This window comes from Kockiozyma suomiensis (genome assembly GCF_038497685.1).
Source record: "Kockiozyma suomiensis strain NRRL Y-17356 unplaced genomic scaffold V2V93scaffold_1, whole genome shotgun sequence".
In the NCBI taxonomy this organism is placed as follows: Eukaryota; Fungi; Ascomycota; class Lipomycetes; order Lipomycetales; family Lipomycetaceae; genus Kockiozyma; species Kockiozyma suomiensis.
The window spans coordinates 172,956-196,537 of NW_027117664.1; the positions used below are offsets into that span (position 1 = coordinate 172,956).

The 23,582-nt window shown below is 44.1% G+C and overlaps 11 protein-coding genes across 11 annotated transcripts; 7 read left to right on the forward strand and 4 right to left on the reverse strand.

The window, feature by feature from the left end:
* Positions 1-350: 350 nt before the first annotated feature.
* Positions 351-2,683, forward strand: V2V93DRAFT_377250 (uncharacterized protein; the record flags this gene model as incomplete). Its single annotated transcript, XM_066911906.1, has 9 exons — positions 351-431; positions 518-661; positions 735-768; positions 822-830; positions 889-946; positions 1,007-1,191; positions 1,253-1,691; positions 1,751-1,856; positions 1,916-2,683. The coding sequence occupies 9 exons, from the start codon at positions 351-353 to the stop codon at positions 2,681-2,683; spliced, it is 1,824 nt and encodes a 607-aa protein (XP_066768316.1).
* Positions 2,684-7,214: 4,531 nt separating this feature from the next.
* Positions 7,215-8,017, forward strand: V2V93DRAFT_361951 (uncharacterized protein). The gene has a single exon (XM_066908230.1). It carries the CDS (start codon positions 7,456-7,458, stop codon positions 7,759-7,761), a length of 306 nt encoding a protein of 101 aa, XP_066768317.1. The 5' UTR covers positions 7,215-7,455; the 3' UTR covers positions 7,762-8,017.
* V2V93DRAFT_377251 (DWNN domain-containing protein) lies at positions 7,924-9,070 on the reverse strand (the record flags this gene model as incomplete). The annotated part of the gene is made up of 4 exons (XM_066911907.1): positions 7,924-8,258; positions 8,329-8,438; positions 8,508-8,832; positions 8,899-9,070. 4 exons carry the CDS (start codon positions 9,068-9,070, stop codon positions 7,924-7,926), a joined length of 942 nt encoding a protein of 313 aa, XP_066768318.1.
* Positions 9,071-9,748: 678 nt separating this feature from the next.
* Positions 9,749-11,021, forward strand: V2V93DRAFT_4408 (uncharacterized protein). Its single transcript, XM_066912698.1, has 2 exons — positions 9,749-9,946; positions 10,015-11,021. The coding sequence occupies exon 2, from the start codon at positions 10,062-10,064 to the stop codon at positions 10,800-10,802; it is 741 nt and encodes a 246-aa protein (XP_066768319.1). The 5' UTR covers positions 9,749-9,946; positions 10,015-10,061; the 3' UTR covers positions 10,803-11,021.
* V2V93DRAFT_341226 (TRP-domain-containing protein) lies at positions 10,907-13,729 on the reverse strand. Its single transcript, XM_066907805.1, has 2 exons — positions 13,267-13,729; positions 10,907-13,204 (listed from the first exon to the last, which is right to left on the reverse strand). The coding sequence occupies exons 1-2, from the start codon at positions 13,472-13,474 to the stop codon at positions 11,241-11,243; spliced, it is 2,172 nt and encodes a 723-aa protein (XP_066768320.1). The 5' UTR covers positions 13,475-13,729; the 3' UTR covers positions 10,907-11,240.
* Positions 13,730-14,046: 317 nt separating this feature from the next.
* Positions 14,047-14,434, forward strand: V2V93DRAFT_377254 (60S ribosomal protein eL30; the record flags this gene model as incomplete). The annotated part of the gene is made up of 2 exons (XM_066911908.1): positions 14,047-14,049; positions 14,114-14,434. The coding sequence occupies 2 exons, from the start codon at positions 14,047-14,049 to the stop codon at positions 14,432-14,434; spliced, it is 324 nt and encodes a 107-aa protein (XP_066768321.1).
* A 548-nt stretch (positions 14,435-14,982) lies between these two features.
* On the forward strand, positions 14,983-16,192 carry V2V93DRAFT_319315 (mitochondrial carrier domain-containing protein; the record flags this gene model as incomplete). The annotated part of the gene is made up of 5 exons (XM_066907274.1): positions 14,983-15,134; positions 15,202-15,357; positions 15,434-15,584; positions 15,648-16,057; positions 16,129-16,192. 5 exons carry the CDS (start codon positions 14,983-14,985, stop codon positions 16,190-16,192), a joined length of 933 nt encoding a protein of 310 aa, XP_066768322.1.
* Positions 16,193-16,466: 274 nt separating this feature from the next.
* Positions 16,467-18,451, forward strand: V2V93DRAFT_402448 (uncharacterized protein). Its single transcript, XM_066912605.1, has 2 exons — positions 16,467-17,591; positions 17,648-18,451. Exons 1-2 carry the CDS (start codon positions 16,525-16,527, stop codon positions 17,997-17,999), a joined length of 1,419 nt encoding a protein of 472 aa, XP_066768323.1. The 5' UTR covers positions 16,467-16,524; the 3' UTR covers positions 18,000-18,451.
* Positions 18,452-19,581: 1,130 nt separating this feature from the next.
* V2V93DRAFT_316946 (kinesin motor domain-containing protein) lies at positions 19,582-20,415 on the reverse strand (the record flags this gene model as incomplete). The annotated part of the gene is made up of 1 exon (XM_066907242.1): positions 19,582-20,415. A coding segment is annotated over one exon (834 nt), but the record flags the coding sequence as incomplete, so codon positions are not given.
* A 534-nt stretch (positions 20,416-20,949) lies between these two features.
* V2V93DRAFT_361965 (uncharacterized protein) lies at positions 20,950-22,270 on the forward strand. Its single transcript, XM_066908231.1, has one exon. The coding sequence runs from the start codon at positions 21,028-21,030 to the stop codon at positions 21,943-21,945; it is 918 nt and encodes a 305-aa protein (XP_066768325.1). The 5' UTR covers positions 20,950-21,027; the 3' UTR covers positions 21,946-22,270.
* Positions 22,271-22,462: 192 nt separating this feature from the next.
* V2V93DRAFT_383372 (uncharacterized protein) lies at positions 22,463-23,578 on the reverse strand. Its single transcript, XM_066912192.1, has 3 exons — positions 23,089-23,578; positions 22,964-23,033; positions 22,463-22,906 (listed from the first exon to the last, which is right to left on the reverse strand). The coding sequence occupies exons 1-3, from the start codon at positions 23,389-23,391 to the stop codon at positions 22,485-22,487; spliced, it is 795 nt and encodes a 264-aa protein (XP_066768326.1). The 5' UTR covers positions 23,392-23,578; the 3' UTR covers positions 22,463-22,484.
* Positions 23,579-23,582: the final 4 nt, after the last annotated feature.

The following is a 23,582-nucleotide window of genomic DNA, read 5'->3' on the forward strand; positions in this document are numbered from 1 at the left end:
GCAAAAAATTAATGAGCCCGAACCCATATGTCCCAATTTTACACGTAATCTAAGTACTAACTATTGGTAAGTTTATGCACTAAATACAAAGATTTATGGGCATTAGAAAAAGTACTGAATAGGCAATTTTACTAGTTAGAGTTTAGATCATAAGGCAAGTTTACTTGATAAGGATTTGCGAAACTTTCTCATCAGCACTGACGATAGTTCGGCTCGTAGCTATCAGTTTCACAAACACGCCAGCCAGGGACCAGTCAACAGAATCGTCAATTATAATTGCTATATCTACTGCTTCTAGTTTTGACACTGGCTATTTTTCTTTTCAAATAGTGCGAACAGAGTGGGTTATAATGTCTGCCGTGCGGACAGCATTTGTTTGGATCGCATTCGGCGTCGTATGCGGGATCCTTGCTCTGATTTCGATTCTCTTTGTATGTATATTTTCTTTAATTATCTAAAGCAGATCATTCTTTAAGTGATGTGATATGACTGACATGGACCTATTTACTTGATCTAGACGAGACTTTACACCAAGAAATACGAGCGCGATGTGTTTGTCATGATTGTCTCTATTTTCTCAATATCGGTTGTGCTAGCTACTGCTTGCTTGCTTCCCGTAGACATTGCTATTGTCAGTCAAACGACTTCTGATATGATGCAGGTATGAACAATAGTGTTGTGTCACCGTCAGTAGCTTTGTATATGCTGGACTAACGTGATGTCATCGGTTGTAGCAACTTACTCGATCCGAGACTGCAGTTAAAGTTGGTACGTATATATCACTATTTATGATTTAAAAATGCGTTCTAATTGTTCTATAGTGTATTATTGTATGTTCTCCCTGGAGATCTCATGCGGCGAGTTATAAAGCTGACTGGAAATGTGTAGTGCTATATTCCATGGATGCCTTCCTTATCCTAATTCTCATTCCATTCACCTATTTCTGGTACATGCCACTCTACTTCTTCAGGCGTATATATGCATGATTTCTGACCAATATTATTAGGTTCGAGGAATGGGACGAAGAATCTACGACTGGTGGCCGTATCAGGGCTGCGTTGAAGTATTCTATCATATTCGTTGTCATCGGTATCATTCTGCTTATTCTCGGATTATTCATTCCATACGGACGAGGCGTGCGCGATAGTGAATACGACTTTACTTATTTCCGACAGCTTTTGATGGAGAACCGTATGTATTTATTGGTTATTTTTTTCAAGGTAAACGAAGTTACTGAATTTGAGGATATTAGGTGGCGAGCGTGCTTTAACTTTTATTATTGGGGTCTTGCTATGTCTGGGAATTATTGTTTACGTGATTTACACTGCAATTGGTTTTGCCGTCCTGCCTGTTTTGTGCATGAAATACCGCCCCAACTTGACAGCCCTCGAATTGGACGACACGCGCGTAGCTTTACAGCTCAATCGTGAGAAGCAGCGAATGATTGAATCCCGCTACGAAGGCACTTCAATTCAATGGAGCACACGAGACAGGCGCGCGTATGAGGTTTTGCAACGTGAAGAGTTGACGCTTGTACGTAGAGTTCATGCTAATGCCGGTTACCCTCGGTGGTGGAGACCGCGGTGGTTGGTTAAGAGTTTCAGATTTGTTGCGAGACCCGTTGTTATCATCATTGGTTTCTTCCTGATGCTTATTGCGTTGGTTATTATTGCATCGATTTTGATCTCCATGTACGTATTTGATCGGTGGTTGAATGCGAGCTGGGCTATATACTTACCAGATGAAATAGGGTTGATCATATTAAGAATACCCCGTGCGGGCGACATTGTGGATTCTTACTGCCGGCAACGTACATTATCAACCCGATCAACGAGCTTCTTCGGCTTGCATCTAGAGTAAGTGTGACATAGAGATTGTGGTCAGTTGGTGTTGAGACTAATGAAATCAATAATAGGCTTTCCCCGCAGACTATATTGTGACGCTGTTTATTATTGTTTGGCTTTTTGTCTCGACAATTATTGGACTGTCGTACTTTAGCATTCGATTGATCTGGTTTGTATTGTTCAGAATTCAGCGCGGCAAGACTGATCCTCAAGGTCTTCTGTTGGGTACGGCTATGCTCATGGTGAGTGTCTTGGCAATCAACTACTCGTTTACTATGATTATCGCTCCTGATTACGCACGATATGGAAGTCAGCAGTTTTGCGATTATACGATCGACGGACTCTACGGTATGGTGGGTATGTGTGAAGATTACCCCGAGTCACTGATCTCGTGCGCGGAGGCAAGTCGGATGCTGTTTACTCCTGCATTTTATGATGTTGATCCTGGATTGATTCTTGAACCGATTGGGTTTGATGGAGCGACGGCGCTGATGAATTCGACGACTTACTTCAACAGTGTGTGCCGACAGACGCTTGTTTCCACTTTCATCGACCGCGTGATTGTCAATTACCCGTGGTTTGGCCTGTGGAGTTTCTGGGCGCAGTTTGGCTTTGTCGGAATCTTCTTTATTGCGGTGATCGTAGCTGTTATTCGGAAACCGTCATGGGATTCGTATGACGCAGATGATGATTTTGAGGATGTGCCGGAGGAACGACAAGGACTTTTAAGTCGAACGGCTGCAAAGTGGTCTAGTCGAGTTAACTCAACGTGGGATGATTTACGGACACGAGCACAAGTCGCCGATCAGGCTGCGCAGGTTTATAGGGCCGTTTCATAGAGATCGATACGTTCATTTTCCTTTTCATTATTTTTCCATTTTCTCTTAGTGATGGCTTTTTGTATGTGGCAGACAGATGAGGATTTTGCTTATGTTTTGGCGCATGCAGGTATACATTCCTCCCTTTTTTTTCGACAAATTATTCAATATTGTATTACTGGGAGTGCTGTTGATGAGGACACAAGTTTGAGATTTTTTGAACTTGCGAAATCACTATAGAGTTTGTGTGTGCGGTGAAGTTATTTATTGGTTTGGGATATCTTTTTTGTTTTGTGTATACAAATTATTCTATATTATTACAGCGTATGCAGGCTTTTAGGCGTTCATGCTCCGAAAACTATGTTAATTTTTTGAAAAGTATATCGAGAACCGCATTGAGAGTTGACTAGCCACGCTTTGAGTATATGCTTGTCCAATATTATTAGCATCAATATGCTCAGTATTTGCAACAAGTAGTGAAAGAGAAAGAAGTCAAAAGATGTCGCTTGCACAACAATCTTTGACACTGATCCAGCGCGAAATCTTCCCGGCTGTCAGCTTGATCTTTCATTTCCCAAAACAGCAAAAGAAATAGAAGAGAAAATACTAACAAAAACCTCCGGATGTGTTCAGCGTTTGGAAAGTTAAAATGTCGCGTGTGATAATGAAACGGGTCAGAGCCATTTCGCCTATCTTAGTTTGCATTTGAGAAATGTACTACTAGCTACAGAGGTTCTTTTTTTTTGCTTCTTTTTGTATTACTGAGCCATCTAATTGGGTTAGTTGCGGCAACTGTGACAAAAGAGAGCGATAGTAGAAGAATGCCGCGGGTATTATTATGAGCTCTAAGCGAGGCGGGGCTAGACGAGGCTCGAGATGGCTCTTGTATGGAGTTCAGGACAGCTGAATGGTTTTTTTTGCTGACAATGAGTCTCGATAAGAGTTATATGGTCGAATTCCTGCAGAGAACTGATGAAAATAAGCTGAATAAAACAATATTGCGTAATATGTTCTGCGGTAATACTCTGATTTTCAAATATTGCACCCTGTAGTCAACCAGCTGTTTTGAAACCCCGCCGGCACTACGCTATTTTACAGACCCATGCAAGAATCTCTGTTTTGAGCCGCTACTGAACTACTATAAACAATTAATAGCCAAATTTCAGCTCATAAATTATACACTCATACTATTTTAAAGATCGGCGGGCAAATCAAGCGCCCAGGCTTTACGACGCCGATGCCTACGATCAGCTACCGAGCATTGTAAAAAGTCAATCCGACTGAAACAGTTTGATATCTCAAATCCATCAAATGACAACGAGCTTATGTTTTCTATATTTCTGTTTGTGTTAGTCTTTCGTATGCAAAGAACTTTGGCTAGACGTTGGAACTAGAAGTCGAGTACGCTAAAATTTTAGAGAACACGGCTATCCAGTGTATTGAAAATATACAGTACGGAATGCTGCGCACTCCCCCACCTTCTGTTAGATAGAAAGTGAAATCTCAGCTACAGTCCGAGCTCGCAATCCCCAGACTCACTGACGCAGATTCTGGCGATGACGGCGCTCGTGACGCATTTACTTTTCCCGCGGACCCAGTATTCTCTATAGACGTTCAAGCATCAGATCTCAACGGTCCCAGCCTTCCCCGCCTCTCTCCCTCAAGTCGTGAGACAAACAAGTGTGCGGCCTCCTCTCGGATGCACGTTCGAACTGATACATGAAGGATGACTCGTAATAGGTGCTGTCAGCAAGGTCGACCCGTGCGAGCGAGTAAACAGACGGTACATTAGCGAGAAATGGCACCTACAGCTAGCACGAAGTTAGCTGGCTCCGGTTTGGTACCCTGGGTCGAACGAGCTACTTCGGGCAGTAGTCTACTCTATTTACGCTCTAGTCTGATATTCTAATTTTGACGAAGTAGCCTCGCGGTCATACTCTTTTGAGTTCTGATCGCGCTGGTCCTGCTAGATTATACCTTGCCAGTCTAAACACTGCCACTATAACTCTTTATCGGCTCATCCGCCTTTATAGCCCCTGAAGCCCAGAGTATCGGCCTATCTCTTTTGCCCAATTCCTTTATATACTGCAAATCCTGCAATCATCTGATTTCTTCTTTTGCCCCTCCCCCCCTCCAAACAGTCTCACCGTGTAGACATTATCTCCATGGAGTGCTCACAGCCTGTGCCGTCGTCTGCGGCCAATATCGCAGCAGCCACACCCCGCACACTACCGCCATCATTCAAAATCAGCAAGATATTTCTCAAATCCTCCTCGCTAAACAAAGCCGCTGCATTCTCATCCATCAGAAGTAGCTCACCGGTGTCTGGTGCTGGAGTTTACACCCATTCCTGTCCATGTGATCAATCTCATTCCCACGAACTCTGCGGAAATATTATGGGTTATGAGAGTATTTTTGCAAGACGGTCCTCAGCTGCGGCCTATCAGCCGACCTCAAACCAGCCAAAAGGCGAGGGCTATCTGTCTGAGCGCGATTGCTAGTCGCGCATTAGTCAATTTTGAACACGACAATATCGGAACTTGCATTCTGTTGCAGTATATATATTTTTTTGATCACGTTCATATATCCCATACAGCAGTCGTCCGAGATATTTCCTATTGATAGCGTCGCCTGACATCATTCACATGATCTAATAAGAAGAGGTAGAACGGCACATAAGTACTTTGGCTGTAATACAGATTAATTTCTGCCCGACACCTTTCAATTTTACGACATGGGTCAGGTATAAGTATATATGGTTTTTTTTTTTCGGGTTTTTTTTTTGGGTTTTTTTGGTTTTTAGTTTGGAGTTCCGGTTTGTAACTCTTTAAAATATATAAGTGTGGCTTTGGTGCGGTGCTTTGAGCAGACGATGCAATGCAGAAGAATGACAGGCTGTGCAAATCTCCCTCCTCTTCCCACCATATTGGTAGTTTCTGTCTGTATCGCACCGCAATGCCGTCGCTGAAATTAGAGCTGTATCAGTCCACCATTGCTTGTTTGTCAATCGACAACTGAAATGCTAAGGGCAGTAGACGTACGCCTGCATACTGTACGGTTCAGCCGCCTGTATTTTGTTACGCTCAAGTCATCTGGGCGGCTGTTCCGTTCTCTGGTAATGACAGCTTACTGCTCGCGTGACTAGTTTATCAAATCGCGAGAGTCAAATTTTCTCTATATCTGTACAATGAACTTCGCTTAGGGAGACATCCTGTGTGGTTATGCCAATTCAATTGTCGTAGCAGTAATAGTTCCGGCCCTGTTGTATTAAGAGCTGAGTTTCGCATTTACGCTTTAAAAGACTAACTTAGTAATTAGTTAAGTAACTTAGGATTAGATCCCAGTCCCAGCGTGATTCACTGTTCACAATTTCATAGTCATTTGCAACGCTGCGAAGTATTGAAATTTCAACTAGGCTTAATTTGTACCCATTCACTCGGTGTTCTTGCTGATGGGTTCAGAGCCCGAGGAATACATATTAGGTCGACGCTCTGTCGTGGCTGATTCGCGTTGCGCCCGGAAGTATATCTTGGTGGTCAATTTAAAGCTCACAAAGCAATGAAGACCATGAAGGTTCTTATGAAAAATACAACTGCATTAGCACAATACGAGACAGATGGATTCCTTACTCGTGCAGGTTAAATTTCTCTGCCACAAACTTAGGTACGGAGGCTGCGGGCTTACGTGCACGAGGTTATTCAGTATTTACTGCAAGGCGATAAGACGAATCAGTGGGACACGAGTACGCCACTCGGCTAGCTCTCCAAAGCACCCCTTACTGCTTCTGTCCCCCTTCAATATCCACTCCAGCCCAAGCTTGCCCAATTATCTGATACAGGGAGCGCGCGGAAATCTAATAAAAAGATAACTGATTGCAGTATAGTGTAATCAAAACGATATGACGTTCTGAGTTTTTGACCAAATCATATATTTGACCTATGCCCGACAGAACTATAGGGTTTCTGATAAACCCTAAAATAAACCCTAAAGCCAATCATGAATTGTCGCGAAACTCTACTGCACATCAGGCTGCTGGCGGAGCGACAGATGCTTTTACTGAGTTTTTCGTAAGCTATGATTCTAATTATAGTTCCTGGGATTGAATAGTTTTCTGGGAAATTGGAACCGATGCTTAAAGAAGGGCTAGAGCTACAAGGTGTGCGGTCCGTTTTGCCTTCCGCGAATCCACCTCGATTTGCTATGAATCAGAAACTGTCGTGGAACTTGCACAACTTATGTCGCTCCTATAGGCCTGTAAGCTTATGGGTCTGTAGCAATCTACTCTCTAAAGCAGTGTCATGCATAGTAGAGGCATTGAAAGATAAATGTATGGAAGAGAAGGAAGGCTATGTAATAGGCGATAGTTTATACAATAACTTCTTAGTCTGTAGCAGCCTCTGTAATCTGTATTTCAGCATAGATGGAACACTTCACAATACAATTGCACTTATAAAAATAACGTAAAAATGATGACCGCGGCTAATTTTTCTCAAAGAATTGTGAAAATCTCAAAAGTCTGCTCCTCTTCCTCGGTCAAATACTCTACTTGCATCTTCACCCACTGCTTTGTTTTCTATTTCTAAATTATTGATAAGAAAATTACAAACCTATTTTTTAACTGTCAACTATTTTGGAAACCTGGCCTATTAATAATTTGAACATTAATCTTGACAAGTCCTTTTCTGAGAGCTTAATAACTGACTAATGTCTAAGTATATCGCTTCTCCGCTATCCTGAAACTTGTGCATAGCAACAATACCTTTCGCTGCTACCTCTTATCTATTACCAGAATCATGTCCCGCGATTCACAGGCAGTGCGCAGCAATAGACTGGAAGTCTTACTGCAACTGCTTATCTTTTTTTTTCTTTTCACCCCTGAAATCGTCCGGTGTAAAAGTACGTCAGATCTTCTCAATCTGGTAGACAACGTATTTTTCTTCGCTAATCTCTTGTGCTTCATTCAGTTCCCGAAGCGTATGCTCGTGCTTGTCAAGCAAGAATCTTTTGCGAACGGGGTTATGTACGGCTGTTTGAAATATAGCGAAATTGGCAAGCAAGTCAGGTTTGCTCTTGAGGAGGTTCAATGCATCCTATGGTGAAGGCACTAGTGCTTTTGCTTTACATGCCAGATCAGCCCTTTCTACTTCATCATTCTCCTAACGCACCACTATATTCTTTCAGAGAGCCAATCATTGTATTTGAAGTTTATACCATCATCATTATCTATTGAATTAGGGTTGGCATTACGCATTATGTGATCCTTAGTCTGCCGTCTTTCTGGCTCGCTTCCGTTTCTTATCTCCACCTTCACCACCACTTGCGTCATCCTGATCGTACTCATCATCAGCGGTTTGCTTCTGCAAATACGACTGCCAAGCCGCAGCATCAGGACGTACGACAACGTACTCGCCATCCTCATTGACTCTGACATGATCTCGAAGCCCATCTGCCCCACCTCCCGCGCCAGCTTCGATTGCAGAGATCTCGTCTTTGGAAATAGTTTTGAGAAATGATTTTGGAATACCAGTTGTTCTTTTTGCTCGTCGGTTTTCAAATAATGGGTCGTTATTCGTTGGGCACCCTTGAATCCAGTGACCTAGCCTTGCGCGTTAGTTTCTCCTCATAAACTAGCATGCTCCTAATAAAATTGAATAAATTCAGTATACCTTTCTGGCCACATCTATGGCAAGTGTAAGTGGGAGGTGGTGGATTGTCAGGAACAGGCCGCTGCGGTCTGTTGTTGGCATTTCCTCCACGTCCATAAATAGGTGTTGCTCTATAAACGCTCCTGTTAGTAACCATTGTCACGAGCGAGCATATATTAGGATTAAAAATATAAACTTACGAAGCCATCCTGTCTTGAGTCGACGCCCAATTCTCTGATTCAGCAGCAAGCATTGCGTTAATCATCTCGTCCTCAGCCGAACCTGCGCCTGCAGTGAGTGGTGCCTGCTGATGAGTAGGAAGTGGCCTTCGCTGATTGTTATATCCGCCACTACCAAAATCGGTAGGCTTTCGTCCTGTACCTGAGCTGCCGTTTATTACAGACATTGGCGGGGCGTTTGCGTTTGCATAGCGCGCCGCGGTTCCGCGGCCCGGTTTCGCTGGTGCTTTACGACGAACAATTACTGAAGACGACCTGGGAAGAATTTCAGTGTCATCTTCATACTCTTATAATAAACAATAAACACATTAGTTTTCTCAATCTCGAAATTAAATTAAGATCAAAAGCCCACCATCGTTTGTGTCTGCGTTATATATCGACAAATCGAAATCTGTTCCATCGCCAAGCTTATTCGAAAGAATAACATCTCGCTTTAGATCAAAAATCGAAATACCAGTTCCATCAAAATTTATTCGTAAAGGCTCTCGCTGTGATCGAAACTGATAATATACTGAGGACGACATCCTTGTCGAATGGTGGCGAGACCGTGACGCCTAAGACAGTCCTTTGTTGTGCTTCTGATTAATATTTAAAAGGATATACGGTGAATCCCTTGCTCTGGTTACACCACACGCGTATGATTATATTATATACAGAAGATGAATCGTAGCTCAATACTGGCTAGTTCTATTTCAAATATACTGATTGCACTTGCGCGTCTTCAAATCAAAATGACGATGCAAGACTTGGACCAGCGATCCCGAGTAACATATAGACAATTTTGATAAACACCCAGTTCAGCACTCAAACTTTGACCCTTAATATTCTAGCCTTGAAAAATGTAATCAGCGGGTATGAGAAGCCGTGTAACTGGAAATCGACGAGCAGCTTTGATCCGTTAAATCGATCAGAATTACAGGCTGAAGGCTGAAATTAGAGAGCATTAGCGATATTCTATTTACAGCCTTAAATGCGTAAACACTAATTTACACAAAATTTGATTATGTGACCATTATGCATTTATTTTAGCTCTAGCGCAACGTTTAATTACTTACAGCTTAGCCCACTTGGGACATGTAATTAGATTCATTTGCCTGAACACACCGGGTAACTTCCTATTTGGGAGAAATAAACAAATCTTGGTAAGACCAACTAGTACTAAAAATTATGTCGGCCTCGAGCACTCTTCCAATTAGCCTCTTCTAAAGTTCATCTCCAACTAGCTCTTTTTCTTTCTCTTTTTTCTCTTTTTTCTCTTTACAGTCACTCTCTTTTCTCGTGTCCTTCTTTTTGTTTTTCTTCTAGTAAAAGCGCAAGTCACTTTTTTCTTGATTTTGCCTTCATTTGTCTCTCTTTGTCTTGCTTTATCATAGCTGTGTCTTCATTCAGACTATTATTTGGTAAATCCCAGCACTATTCGAATGCATCATTCTGTATGCGCTTTTTCTAACTGAGAGACAATATATAGCACATTCTCTTCTATCCTTTCTTTCCGTTATCGAGTCAAAAGACAATATGCAGCTCACCTTCATTTCTGCCGCCATCCTGGCTCTTTTCTCCGTCGTCTCCGCTCAGGATACTCAGTACTCTACTGTCACCGTAACGGCCACGAACTATGGAGTCACGACTTTGACGCTTTACTCTACTACGACTGTTTCATCGGGCCAGGTTCTTCTTGCGACTACTTCCGAAGAGTCAGCGACAACCTCGTCCTCTATTGAGACTACGTCGTCGTCAACTTATACTTCCATTACTACTTCTGCTTCTATCACTACTTCTGAGATCGCTACTACTTCATCTGCCTCTTCAGCTACTGATGCCGATCCTTCTACTTCGACCTCTACCCCCTCATCTTCGGAGGTCGTTACAAGCACCCCGTCGAGCACTTCTTCAAGCACCTCTTCAAGCACTTCTTCGAGCTTTTCATCATCGTCGGCCACCAGCTCTTTCTCTTCCGCAACTTCTATCTCGAGTTCCTCTGCTATATCTCCTACAGAGTCTTCTAAAGCATCTTCCTCGGCGTTAACTTCAATTATTACCTCCACGCACACTTCTACCGCAACGCGCACTTCTACACCTCTCTCAGCTTCTACGATTTACACGTCTATCATGTCTACTACCGCCGTTCAAGTGCCCTCATCTTCCACGGTGTCAGCCTCGGCTGCAGTCTTTACCGGTGCAGCAGTTTCTACCAAGACTTCTAGTGCTGCTAGTATTGTTGCTGCCGTTGCCGGCGTACTCTTTATGGCTTTTTAGATTTACATTATCTTTTTCTACGATTTTTATGGCTTATTCACTGATATTTTCAATATGGGGTCAAACTGGGTTATATGCAAAAATTTTTTTAAATGTTTTATGATGTCTTTTTTATGTGTGTGAGTTTCAGTTTAACAACTATAAAATACCCAATTGTAAAGCTCGAGAAGTCATTCTATTTGGCTTGCAATTCTATGAAATTGAAAAGTTAAACGGCAAATTACTGGATTAGGCGCCACTTCAAGATTGAACCACGTCGTCATGAACCTTTATTAGATATCAAAATTTTTCCAAAAGACAATGCAGAATCAAAAAAGATAAGAAAATTACCAAATACTAAGCCATCATTAAAACATAATCCAATTAGCACCAATTAAAAAGAAGTCATTAAACGAAAAGAAGAAATAAGCGAATAATCTGATTTTGGGTCTGAGAGTTTTAGAAAATAGGTCGTCCATTGCGATCATGTTGTAAGCCGCCTTTCATCCACCGCGTGTCCATTTCCTCTGAAGATGCGTTACTTTTCGCAGACGTTGACCTTTTAAGTGGTATGCTCTCCGGCATAAGTCTCTCTTCATCCCAAGGATTCTGCTGGCGGAACCCAGCCGATTGGTCTACATGTTCTCGACCATGATTTCCTGTTGAGGAGTATAGAGGATCATATTCGCTGACGGCCAGTCCAATATCTTCGAGAGCACTTGCAGATTTTTGATCAATGCTATACGTTGATTGAGCAAAGCCGGAGTTGGTTGTTTTAACGTCGCCAAGTGGTTGCATTTCTGACTCATCAATATATGACTTTCTAGGGTCTGGTGTGCCGTCACTAAAGAGACTAATCAAAGCCTGAATAACCATTAAAAGCACAAGCAGCAAAGTCAGCACTGCTTGAATAACGATCAAAACCACACCAACTATCGTAGTTGTCTCGGCAGCAACACCAAGTTCTTCGACAAAAATAAGGACGCAAATTAGGGACGCAATTCGCACAACTGAAATGATAACGTTGATAACGTTACCACTTCGACGATTGAATGGCCTCAGGACTAACAACGCAAAGACTAATATGACTTCGACCACAAGCTGTCCAATAACTTGAACCATACCGTGACCGTCAGCAAGAGCAATAAACGCACTGCGAGCCACGGCCACGCCAAGTACGGGCACAAAAAACCACCAGTATTGTGTCTTAAACTGGCCATAAAACAGACCATATCGTCGAATCCAAGGCTGGTGCTCGTAAAGTTCATCGATGCCTCCGGCGCTTTTCGATGCTCGTCGCGCAAGCACAAAAATGCGGACAGTGAAGCCAAGGAGAATTATTGAAAATATACCGAGAGTGATACCGGCAAGAAGCTGACATGCCCAGGAGTCTCCAAGTTTGAACTGGTAAAGACAGTAAAGAACCCAAGTACCGTAGAGAATTATAATTATACGAATCACAGTGCTCGACAAAAATGTCCAGTATCTGTGCCTCAAGCTTTCGATACTTTTAGGGAGCTCTCGAAAATTGCCCCAAATTTCAATGAATATCCGGAATAGCAAGATTATGACAACAACCGCAGCCATGGCAATTGCAAAAAATAACAGGACAGTCATAAAGGAATTCGCATTGGGAATCATTATATGCTCAAGAAATCTGGCAATTCCAGCAACTTTGGCAAGAACGGTGGTCGATCCATCCGAACCTGTACCATTTCCAGAAGATAGATCAATACCATCCAGCGAAATTCTCTTGACAAGTCGCGAAAGGTCTGTCTCATCATCGTCGGATGTGCTGTTTAGCAGAATGAGGGCTCCAGATTGGTAATCAACGATAGTTGATTCCTGCGTGAGCGTGTAGGAACTGTATGATGTATTTCCACCAGTCCTATCGCGGAAGGAATCAATAGTGTCCTGCATGCCCTGCCACGAAATAAGACCAGAAGACCAAGCAAAATTTTGAGAAAATGAGCTGTAGACAGAGGGATAAGATACAGACATCATGCCGTTCATTGCCATAGCCTGTGTCCAGCTTAGAACATCAGCAAAACCGACTGAAGAGACACTCGCTCCAGCAAGGGTAGAGACACCCGAGATTGCAAGTGCACCGGCTGCGATTCCGGCAGAAACATAGGTGACTGATTTAAGCTTTGTAGTTTTGCCGTTTGATATTGATGACTGGAAGCAGGCAACAGAGTCGCCGGTGGCTGTGTTGTTGAGTTCGAGCTTAGCCTCACCGTCAAGATCAGGTATGGAGAAGGCAATAGATGGAATCTGATCTGCGTATTCTGAGGGAATATTAACTTGTCCCTTTGCAGAAAATGTGCCTTCTGGGATGGGACATATTTCACTTATGTCATAGTCGCAGGGATTGAAGGTGTAGGAGAAGAGATTAATGCCATAGGCAGTCACGTAGATGGTGGCTACAGACAAAGTATTAGCATGAAATGAAGAAGACAAGGAGAACAAAACAAAAAAGACGTACCAGTTACATTCTGCACTTGAGTGGAAGTGCCTGCTAGGTCGAAAGTGACGTTGCGGGTCGACTTCGAGTAGGAGACGGAGAAGGTGCTAACGATGACGGTTGCGTCGTCGGTGGTCCCACAGGTATAGAAGGAGGATGTTCCGATTGTGTCTGCCGCGAGAGCAAGCGGAGCAGCTGCAAGGAAGATAAAAGCAGACAACCAGCGCATGCCTTCCGAGTGAATTAGGTAGAGAATGTGTGGGAGAGAGAGAGTTAAAAATCGGGGCGTTTCAGAATCACAGGGCGATGCCAGGGGTGCGGTGTGAGAGGACTTGGAGAAAACTTGAAGGAAACTTGAAGAGAGCGGGTTAAAGATGCTGTGAGATCTATGAGAACCAAAAAAAAAAAGGCGATAACGATAATGAGAGAATAACAGTAGAAGAGAAAAATATCTAGATGAAACGAAGTGACGATGTGAGCGTTGAGGCGGAGCACGGAAGCGATCTTTTCTGACGCGCGCGGTCTCAGGTGACGTGCGGCGCATGTGGCTGGAATGTGGCTGCGGCTAATTTTAGCCTCAAGGCACGCGCCCTGAACGCGTCTGCTGACTGTTCTATGAGGGTCTGGTGTTCTTATTAGGGTATAGCCCTATTTTCGCTTAAAACACCGTCACAGTAATCTTCTTCTAGCTGCTCTCTCTGACTCTATCTTGTTCTCTCTTACTTCTCTCACACATCTACAGATCTTTACACATATCCTCGACCGGAGTGCTTCCTTTATTACACATATTTAAGCGCAGCGATGGTCAGTTCTTGCTCTTTGTATCTGTTCTGTGCTTTTCATACTGACATTGCTCTATCTATATCAGGCCCCCAAATCTAAGAAGACTCAAGAGTCAATCAACTCCCGTCTCGCACTTGTTATCAAGTCGGGCAAGTACACCCTCGGCTATAAGTCGACCCTCAAGTCCATCCGCTCCGGAAAGGCTAAGCTTGTCATCATTGCCGGAAACACTCCACCTCTCCGCTCCGCTGAGCTTGAGTACTACGCCATGCTTTCCAAGATCTCGGTCCACCACTTCCAGGGCGGCAACAACGAGCTCGGAACTGCCGTCGGTCGTCTCTTCCGTGTCGGTGTTCTCGCCGTCATTGACGCTGGTGACTCTGACATTTTGAACACCGTGGTTTAAGCGGGTTAAATAGGGTCTTCTATCGTTTTTGAAAGTTACAATGTCGTTGGTTAATTAAAAGTTCTGTTCCTTTCATTTCAATCTTTCTGCATAGACGGCTGAAAAGTATCGGATGTATTATATTTGTTTAACTGGGATTAACGGTTAATGGATTGCGACGTTTACTTTTATTTTGATGTCGTAGCTTGACTTTGCATCCGTAAATGATAATCTGGCTTCACTGGTTTTTTTAATTCATATTCAACTACTCGTTTCTTCTCGAGAGTAAAGGAATGGCCAGTTATATAGTAAATATTGCACATTAGTATCTATTACTCTAGTTAAAATAGTAGTTTAATTGAATTTGCGATCTTAATGTCATACTGTGAATTGGAGTTTCCCCGGCGCCTTTTTTTTTTGATATTCTATATTTCGGATGAGCTCGAAGCTCACCACCAAGTGCCACACTCACTATACGCGGAATCGCTGATCCTGTGAGGTCTCTTTGCTGTACATTTTTTTACAACTGCATTTTGCGGCATGTAACTTACTAATTGGAGTAGTATAATATGGCGAGTCCGATCAAAGCTGTGTCTAAAACTGGCGAGCTTGAAGACATTCCGCTTCCTCCGCCTTTATCGCCTGCCGTCCCCAGCAATCGATATGCGGGCTTTGTGGCCGGAATATTTTCTGGTGTGACGAAGTTATTTGTTGGGCATCCGTATGTTTTTGTATGAATGATATAGCCGTAAAATGACTGTTTGGGAAATTAATTAAAATAATGCCAGATTTGATACGATAAAAGTACGGTTACAGACTGCGCCTGCGGAACAATTCAAAGGTCCTCTTGATTGCTTTCTGCAGACAACTAGAAAAGAAGGATTCAGAGCATTATACAAGGGTGCCACGCCGCCTCTCTTAGGGTGGATGGCTATGGATTCCGTGTGTGTATTAGGCATTGTTTTTCGTTCGATATAATGGTAGCGATGTTTGATCTTGCTGACAGTATTACGATCCTAGACAATTAGGATCTTTGCATAATTATCGAATGTTAATGAAGGCCCATGTTTTTACCGAATGGGAAAGTCTACCGCCTATCGGTCATGCTATTTCTGGTATTTTTGCCGGATGGACTGTTAGTTTTGTCGCGGCCCCTATTGAACAAGTCAAAGTAATTTCTTCATTTGTCTGTCATTACACATCACTTGCCTACTAACATTATTTTGGTTTTCAGGCTCGATTGCAAGTGCAGTACAACGATGCAACTAAAACCTACACTGGTCCTATTCATTGCGCAATGACATTATACAAACAAGCCGGAATCAAGGGTCTATACCGCGGTCTTTTCAGCACTATGATTTTCCGGTCATACTTTTTTTTCCTATGGGGATCATATGATATTATGACACACTGGGCCAAGGCAAACACAAATATGAGTACTGCCAGTATAAATTTCTGGGCGGGTGGTCTTAGTGCGCAACTTTTCTGGACGCTTGCGTACCCATCTGATGTCGTCAAGCAAACAATTATGATTGATAGCGTCACTCAGCCAAAATTCAAGCACTGGATTGATGCGTTTAGACATGTTTATAGTACTAGAGGCTATCAGGGATTTTTTAGAGGTTTTATACCAAGTTCTATTCGGTGAGTCTAATTCTAAAATGCTGGCAATCTTTAAGTGAAAGCCATGAAAACTAATTGGATATTAATTTTAGAGCGTTCCCGGCTAATGCATCCGCTCTGGCTATGTTTGAACTCGTTATGAGAACAATGGTATAGAAATAGCAATAGAAGGAAAGCATTAGCATTGAGTTTCATGAATTTTGTTTGTCTGTTTAATATCAATATGTGGCGCAGAAGATGGGATCATTCGGGGTTCTCAAAGTATTTATCTATTTATCAATGCAGCATGAATGCATATGTTTTCTGTAAATGTATTTCAAATCTGCATTCCAATAGTAGTAGTAAATTTGTTTTGAGTGAGCATATTGGGAATATTGAACAATTTAAGAAAGCCGCATCACCAAAATTTGATCCTTAAATCCTTCGTTGACAGAAACCTGACTTTTAATTTCGGGATTGTATGACTTTTTCATATCTCCGCATCAGCAATGTCGATACAGCCGATATCGTCTATTTCAGTACTCAGAAATTTTGCTATTTCAATTGCACATCCAGCATTCGCTAGCCGTCCCGCGTCTTCATTAAAATTCAGACATACCATCCGAGGCTATGCCACCAAACAACCGCCACCTCAGCTGGACCAGAAGAGTTCACCCACAAAAGCGCCTCGGCTACGAATGAATAATACTGCGACTCCGAGATTAGGATCGGCTTTTGCGCAAAAGAATGCACCAAAGTCGAAAAGCAAGCCATTGCATGTCCCGGGTATAACTGACGAGCAGGGATTTGGGGTAATCAAATCAAAAGAAGATTTACGGAAACTTCTTGAGAGTACCGAGGGACAGATAGTTGAGATTAATGATCCGAACAATGTACTGGGTATGAAAGAAGAGCTGGAAGCAATGAAGATCAAAGAGACTTCTAAGGTTGCAAAGCCCGGAGCAATTGGCGGTGGAGGGGATATTCTGGTTGATACAAGCGACGAGGCGGGAGAAAAAGAAAAAGCCAAACCGCATATGGGTTTTTTACCTGCAGTCACAGTTGTTGCACTAATGGCAATGGCAGAAGCATTTTATCTTTTCCGTCCCGAGATTTGGAAACAAGCCTGCACCGTTAATATACCGACGTTGCCAGCGGGTACTGCGTTTCCGCTTGATTTTCGGCTACTTTTAACCAGCACATTTGCCGCCCCTTCGTTTCAAGATTGGATTATTAATTCATACGTTGCATTTTTTTCTATTCGTACGTTATCAATGATTTTTGGAAATACCGTGGGCTTTGGATTTATCGCCATGTACTTTGCCTACGCGAACAGAGTCCTTCTTTTCGAAGCTACTAGGTCACACGCGCAGTACGTCGAAGAAATAGACTCAGATGGAAATAAATCTGGGGAAATTGCCTATTTCACTCAACCTATTAATAATTCGTCGGCAAATACAACCATGATTTTCGGTATTGCGGCTTTTGCTGGATGTATGCTGCCAAATGTGATGCTTCCTTGGATTCCTCAATTTGGATCAATCCCGCTTTTGGCTTTGTCAACCATTGGCGTATTGTATGATTTATCTTTTGCTATTAAAAGAGTATAGTAGCTAACATTTGGAAATATAGCGGCGATATCTATAATATTATTCGCACGCCTAGGCAGCCTGATATATATCCTCTCGCCAAAACCTCTAGCCATGCAACAACACTTGCAACGGTACCTAGCACTAAATTAGCAGCGAACGAAGACAAGGAGGAGGAAGAAACAGAGCAAGTATACTCCTCAGTTTTATCTCAATTCACATTCGAGAATACGCAGCATATTTACGGTATGATTGGTGGCGCTGTGTTGTGGTTTGGAGCAGCACGATGGACATCGATTGGTGTTAGTATGCGACGTAATCGACAGTTACAGATTGCACTATCGAGGATGTTTAAGCCGGATAAGTCACTTTGGGACTATATTCTGCTCAGGTGAGCGGTGGTTAGTTTTGTGAATGCGAAAGGAGTTTGTAAATAGTGAAGATTAAGCGAGCGATGTTAATATAAAATTGCGTGCACGAGTATTGAGATTGAGAGAGCGCAGGATATACGAAGAGAGGAGAGGGGAATTTGCTTATCGACGACGTTATTCAGAAAGAGAGACGAAGATAACGAGGCATGCATAATCCTCAACTCAAAATGTTTTATTATCAATTGATGATGATGATAATTCAAATGTTGTATGCTGAAATTCTCGCGTCTTATTTCTAGCCCCAACACTTTAATACTCTCACTTCTCCCCAACTCAATCGCAGCAAGCAGCAAGATGATAATATTTTTTTAAACAGCATACAGAAACCAGACGATGGCCATCGCCAAGCGCGAAGATCACGGTACCGACACTGTAAGGAAATTACCTAATTGGGCATCTCTCAGGCACATATCCCTGTAAGCGGCAATATTGTCAACGTCATCTCATTTATTCTTTGCCGCTTCTTCTTAATAGCATTGAGAGTATCTTTTTCTTATCCATCTAATTCATCTTTTTCTCGCAGCACTTAATGTGCCTTATCAGAGTATCTCCAGACCGCTTAGATGACGCCTACGTCTACCGCGACTCACGTTACAACTACCGCCACTCCACTCCTGGTGTAGTACTAAATTCTCACAGTCTCCGCCACGCAGCGTCTCATGACCGCCGCTCTCGCCTTTTTCATCCCCAGGAGGACGCCGATATAGCAGCAAATGCAGCAGCCCATGCTGCGGCGAGCGCAGTCAGGGATATCGATGGTTCAAGACTAGACCTCGCGCAAAGGTCGGCATACTTCGATAGTCGTAGTCCATCTCGGTCGCGACTACATAAGCTCGAAGACGAGGCTTTTGCGGAAGGGTATCGTGCCGGTCGTTCGCATGGGCATTTAGCCTAGAGTTAGTTGAATAGGTTATGTTATCGCTTGGTGTTTTTGGTTGTTACCGTTTCATTATCAGGTTCTACTTATGATCCTCAGTTGTATTCTATATGCTTTATCTTGTACGACATGACAGTGTACCAATATACCCTATTTTAATACAGTTATCAAACCCAAAAAACTCCGTTTATATGCAACAGTTTACCAACCTCCCAGCTAAGCGCGCTGCTTGGGTAAAAATATCTGAATCTCCTCCTCTGCAGCCAAATGCTCTTTCTTACTAGCTGCTACTGCTGCTGCTGCCGTCGATGCAGCCATAGAATTCCTATGACTTTCTAATGCACCGTTTCCACTAACTGACCGCGCAGCAGCAGCAGCACTTGCACTTCGTTTCTCGGAGCTTGCAAGAATCATCTTTGTCAAATGCGTGACTTTGTCTTTCAACGCATCTCTCTGCATTTCAAGCTCCCGCTTCTCACGCTTCCACATTTCTCGCTCGCTAAGCGCCCGCTCATACGCCTCCTTACGCACTTCTTCCAGCTCAACCTTGACTATCTCTGTCTCAGCGCGCTCACGCTCCAAGTCCAATCGCAAACTCTCGATAAGTGCGTTCGTGGCAACAGAAGTCGCCGCTGTGGACGCGGACAGAGCGCGGGCTGGTGTAATTGAGATATTCTTTGCTCGTGCCGCAAAACGGAGCGTGTTGAGAGTCTCTCCGGTTGACTGCTTTGACGTAGCATGCGGATCAATCGTGCAAATCACACTAACCAGCGCCTGTCCAGATAGTGAGTGTTGTAAAAGTCGAGTGAGCTTACTGTCACGGTAGGGAATATGCGAAGTGCCGTCGCTATTAACAGTAGCATTTGATGTTGACGATAGTCGTGAAATAATAGTACCTAAAGCAAGGAGTGACCTATTAATATAAGCGCCCTCTTTTCTTCGTTCGACGTCAGCTGCCGCGCGCTCGGAGCCGGCTAAATCGCAGAGGCTGAGTACGCTAGTTGCGTTATTCTCTGCTCTCTCAAAGAATATCTGTAAAACAGCATGCGATCGCGATGAGACTGCATTGTATTCAGTGCCTTCGGTTTTGCGAGCCGTGTCTCCTTTTGCAATCAAGTCAAGCAGTTCGCGCGCGGTGTCAACCCGAACACAACGCAGGCCACGTACGCGGACAAGATCGGCTTGGTCTTGTAATTTGAGCGAGTCTGAAGGCGTCGATGGATTGAGAAGATCACGAACTCGCTCATTGTATATTTCAAGATATGAGACTGAAATCACCGAACCATATCCTGCCTTGTCGAAAATGTCTGAGATTGCTAGAGGGATCACTCCCGGCGCCGAAGGCACACCTTGCATCGTGTATGTTTTTCCTGTGCCAGTCATACCGTAGGCAAAGATTGTTCCGTGATAGCCGTCCAAGACTGACGACACTACGCGCCGACAGGCAGAGTCGTACACGTCCTTTGAAGCGGATTCGTCTTTAAAGACGTGATCGAAAGTAAACGAGCCAATATCGTTAGAAGTGATTGTCGTCGGTGTAGCCACCCATGCTGACCCTAGAGGTTGCTGCTGAGTATCTACAATAGGCTTGAACCTTACTGATACCGAAATCTTGGTAGGAATAGAAGCAGAGTGCGAACTACTGGTAGAAGAGTCGCTCTGCTGGCGGAGCATAGCTACAGCTTCAGGATCACTGACGTTGCGCGGAGCCGGCGAGTGGGTTGATCTCCGCTGAAGAGGAGAGGCAAGTGCTAAATTATTAGAAGAGGACGGCAAGAGGAGGCTGCGACGCGGTGAGGATCTGTTTGCTGCCATTGCTGGTGGTGTTCTAATCTTTTGATAATCCTTTTGTGCAAGAAGTAACTTGTAAACAATAACGCGCACATGGACCTACTCATTCTTACATATTGAAGGGGTTTGTGTGATTATGTAATTCAGTAATGCAAGGGGTTGGTGCGTGTGGCAATTGCGCCATTTGAGCCACACCAAAGAGGCTAGCGCGCAGCCACCCGCGGCGGAGCCACTGCACCGCCCGCTCTTCTGTTTACTTCCTTCTCCTCCATTCAGACTCGACAGCCTATCGCAGGACAATTCGAAAGGTCTACCGATAGAAGGATGAGTATGATACAGACAATGACTCAGCCGGGGCCTCCCGCGACGCCAACCGTCGTAAGCCCGGTGTCGAAGCACACCTGTCCGCACTGCGCGCAGTCCTTCACCAGACACCATAACCTCAAGTCGCATCTGCTCACTCATTCTCACGAGAAACCCTTTACGTGCACGACTTGCAACTCCAAGTTCCGCAGACTGCACGATCTCAAGCGCCACTCGAAGCTGCATACAGGCGAGAAGCCGTACGTATGCAGCAAGTGCGGGCGGAAGTTTGCTCGTGGCGACGCACTCGCGCGGCACGGCAAGGGCGCGAACGGGTGCGCGGGACGCGCAGATGGAGACAACTCAGATGAAGATGACGAGGATGACGAGCGCCAGCAGCAGCAGCACGACTATCTTGCTCACAAGCGCCGCACTTCGCTGCCTGCCATCCGCACCCAGGACCAGCCCCAGCAGCCGCAGAAGCAGGCACTCTATCAGCAGTCTTACTCCGCAGAGTCTCCTCGCATCCTCTCTCCGCTGCCTCATGCCTACCAACAGCAACCCCCACCGCCTCCCCCAGGCGGTCCGCATCATCAGCCACCGCCAGGCCATCAGCAGCAGCCCGGGGCGCCGCCATCGCAGTCCCCCGCCTCGGCAGCCCTTTACTCTAACTTTGGTGCTCTCATGCCGCAGAATGGACCCTCGACTGGACCGGGCTCTACGCAGAGCGCGAACGCTTTTTTGCAAAACCAGCCCTATTTGCAGGCTCAGGCTGCTGTCTCGGCTGCTTCGGGTCATCACCACTCCACTATTGAGGAGAGTCTATGGGGTTACGTCAGAAGTCTTGAGGACCGCTTGAGAGAATCCGAGGAGCGCCTTCAGCGAGCAGAGAACCGGATCGGATTTCTTGAACGGGAGATCATGTCTAGTAAAAGATAATAATCTTTGTTTTCGTCGTGGCTTGTCAAGGTGTGGGGTGTTGGCCTGTCTTTGTATTTCTTGTTCTTTTATTTGTCCTGTTTCTTCGTTTCTTTTCTTCTTCTTTCTTTTTTTTCTAATCTTCCTGTGTTGAGGCGTGCTCCTTGTACTTTATTTTCCATTTTGTAAACTCTCTCGCTGTATTGTTTGTGATATCTCGCCATCTACGTTGATCTCGGAGTTTTTTTTGTTTCGCACCTATCGCTTACTGAAGCGTCCGTCGGGTGTTTATATGTTTGCTTGTGCTTGGATATAAGGTAGCAATGCACACTAGTGTTTTTATATATTCACACATTCCTATTAAAAATAGAAGGTCGTAGCAGAGATCGCATTGTTTGCTATGGCTAAGCATGCCTGCGCCTGTCGAGGCTGTGGCAGCGCCTCCCCCTGCTCTGCCCTATCCTGACGTGTTCCATCCGGTTAGGGTTTATAGTGGCTAGGACAATTTTATGAATTCACAGTAACAAACATATGTTAGCATTTGTACAATTGTATTATGACTAACTAAACAAACCCAGATCATCATCATCTAGATTATCGTCAGCTGGAATGCCGTCGTCGGTGCCAGCGTTGATCATATCCATCATACTGCCTTCTGCAAATCCTAGTCCCTCAGCACTCAAATCTTCCATCTTCACCTCGTTCTCCAAATCTACCATACTGTTCTCGGGTTTTGTATGCTCCCCATAGCCTTCATCACCTCCATCAGCTACTTCTTCGTCTGAAGCAAAAGATGACACAGCTGCTTCCTCATCAAATTCGTCGCCGTATGTGCCTCGTGTCATGCCGTTTGGATTATGATTCCGGCTCTGGGTTGCGTAGTCGAATAATGGTGCTGCCATTCTTAAGTCGCTGGTGAATTTGTCTATTGTTTCTGTCAGCTGGCGAGCATGCGTAGCGAATGAGTGGTATATGTCTCGAGCTATATAATGATATCAGTTCTGTGGAGAGTCGAATCGAGATGTGAGCATTGACGTACGTGTAGTTCCTCGGTCGGATTTTGAGAGTGCTCGTAAAAGCCTTGGTGCTGCAACTCGTAGTTGAAGTAACTAAACTAATGTCAGAAACACTTTTGATATAGAGGTTTATCGTGGGTCAGATTACCTCTTCATAGAGCTCATCCAATCGTTTTAGCCCCTCTCTTAATTCGTCTGTTGACATAGCATTTGATTGACTTATATTTAATTCAGGATGCATTAGCATTGAACTCTGCTGATCTTGTTGTGCTATAGCAGCAACCTGGGCCAAAGGAAGATCATCGTCGAGGTCGATTGCTATATTACTCGAAATGTCAATTATGCCGGTATTACTATTGCTGTCGTTGCTGATATCATTACTAATTGATGGAGATTGCTTAGGAAAAGCTGAGTACGGGAGTTGCTGATTTTGATCTTGTACTGTTGACATTTCGAATATGAACTGTTGCTGCTGCTGCTGGGAAATCGTCTGATAGTATGTACTGCACTGGTCATACACCGCAACTATACAGGGCAGTTGACATAGCAGATTGCAGATTACAATATTGACTCCAACACAAACAAGTAATTTCCAAAAAGTCAAGGACGACCCAAAGACAACAGTATTGATTATTGACTTTG

Coding starts and splice junctions, on each gene's coding strand:
- V2V93DRAFT_361951 (XM_066908230.1), top strand. CDS start 7,456: ATGTCCCGCGATTCACAGGCAGTGCGCAGCAATAGACTGGAAGTCTTA.
- V2V93DRAFT_4408 (XM_066912698.1), top strand. CDS start 10,062: ATGCAGCTCACCTTCATTTCTGCCGCCATCCTGGCTCTTTTCTCCGTC.
- V2V93DRAFT_341226 (XM_066907805.1), bottom strand. CDS start 13,474: ATGCGCTGGTTGTCTGCTTTTATCTTCCTTGCAGCTGCTCCGCTTGCT. Junction 13,205..13,266: donor TCAAGTGCAGAATGTAACTG/GTACGTCTTTTT, acceptor CTTTGTCTGTAG/CCACCATCTACGTGACTGCC.
- V2V93DRAFT_402448 (XM_066912605.1), top strand. CDS start 16,525: ATGTCGATACAGCCGATATCGTCTATTTCAGTACTCAGAAATTTTGCT. Junction 17,592..17,647: donor TTGTCAACCATTGGCGTATT/GTATGATTTATC, acceptor TTGGAAATATAG/CGGCGATATCTATAATATTA.
- V2V93DRAFT_361965 (XM_066908231.1), top strand. CDS start 21,028: ATGAGTATGATACAGACAATGACTCAGCCGGGGCCTCCCGCGACGCCA.
- V2V93DRAFT_383372 (XM_066912192.1), bottom strand. CDS start 23,391: ATGTCAACAGTACAAGATCAAAATCAGCAACTCCCGTACTCAGCTTTT. Junction 23,034..23,088: donor TGGATGAGCTCTATGAAGAG/GTAATCTGACCC, acceptor ACATTAGTTTAG/TTACTTCAACTACGAGTTGC. Junction 22,907..22,963: donor ATCCGACCGAGGAACTACAC/GTACGTCAATGC, acceptor ATCATTATATAG/CTCGAGACATATACCACTCA.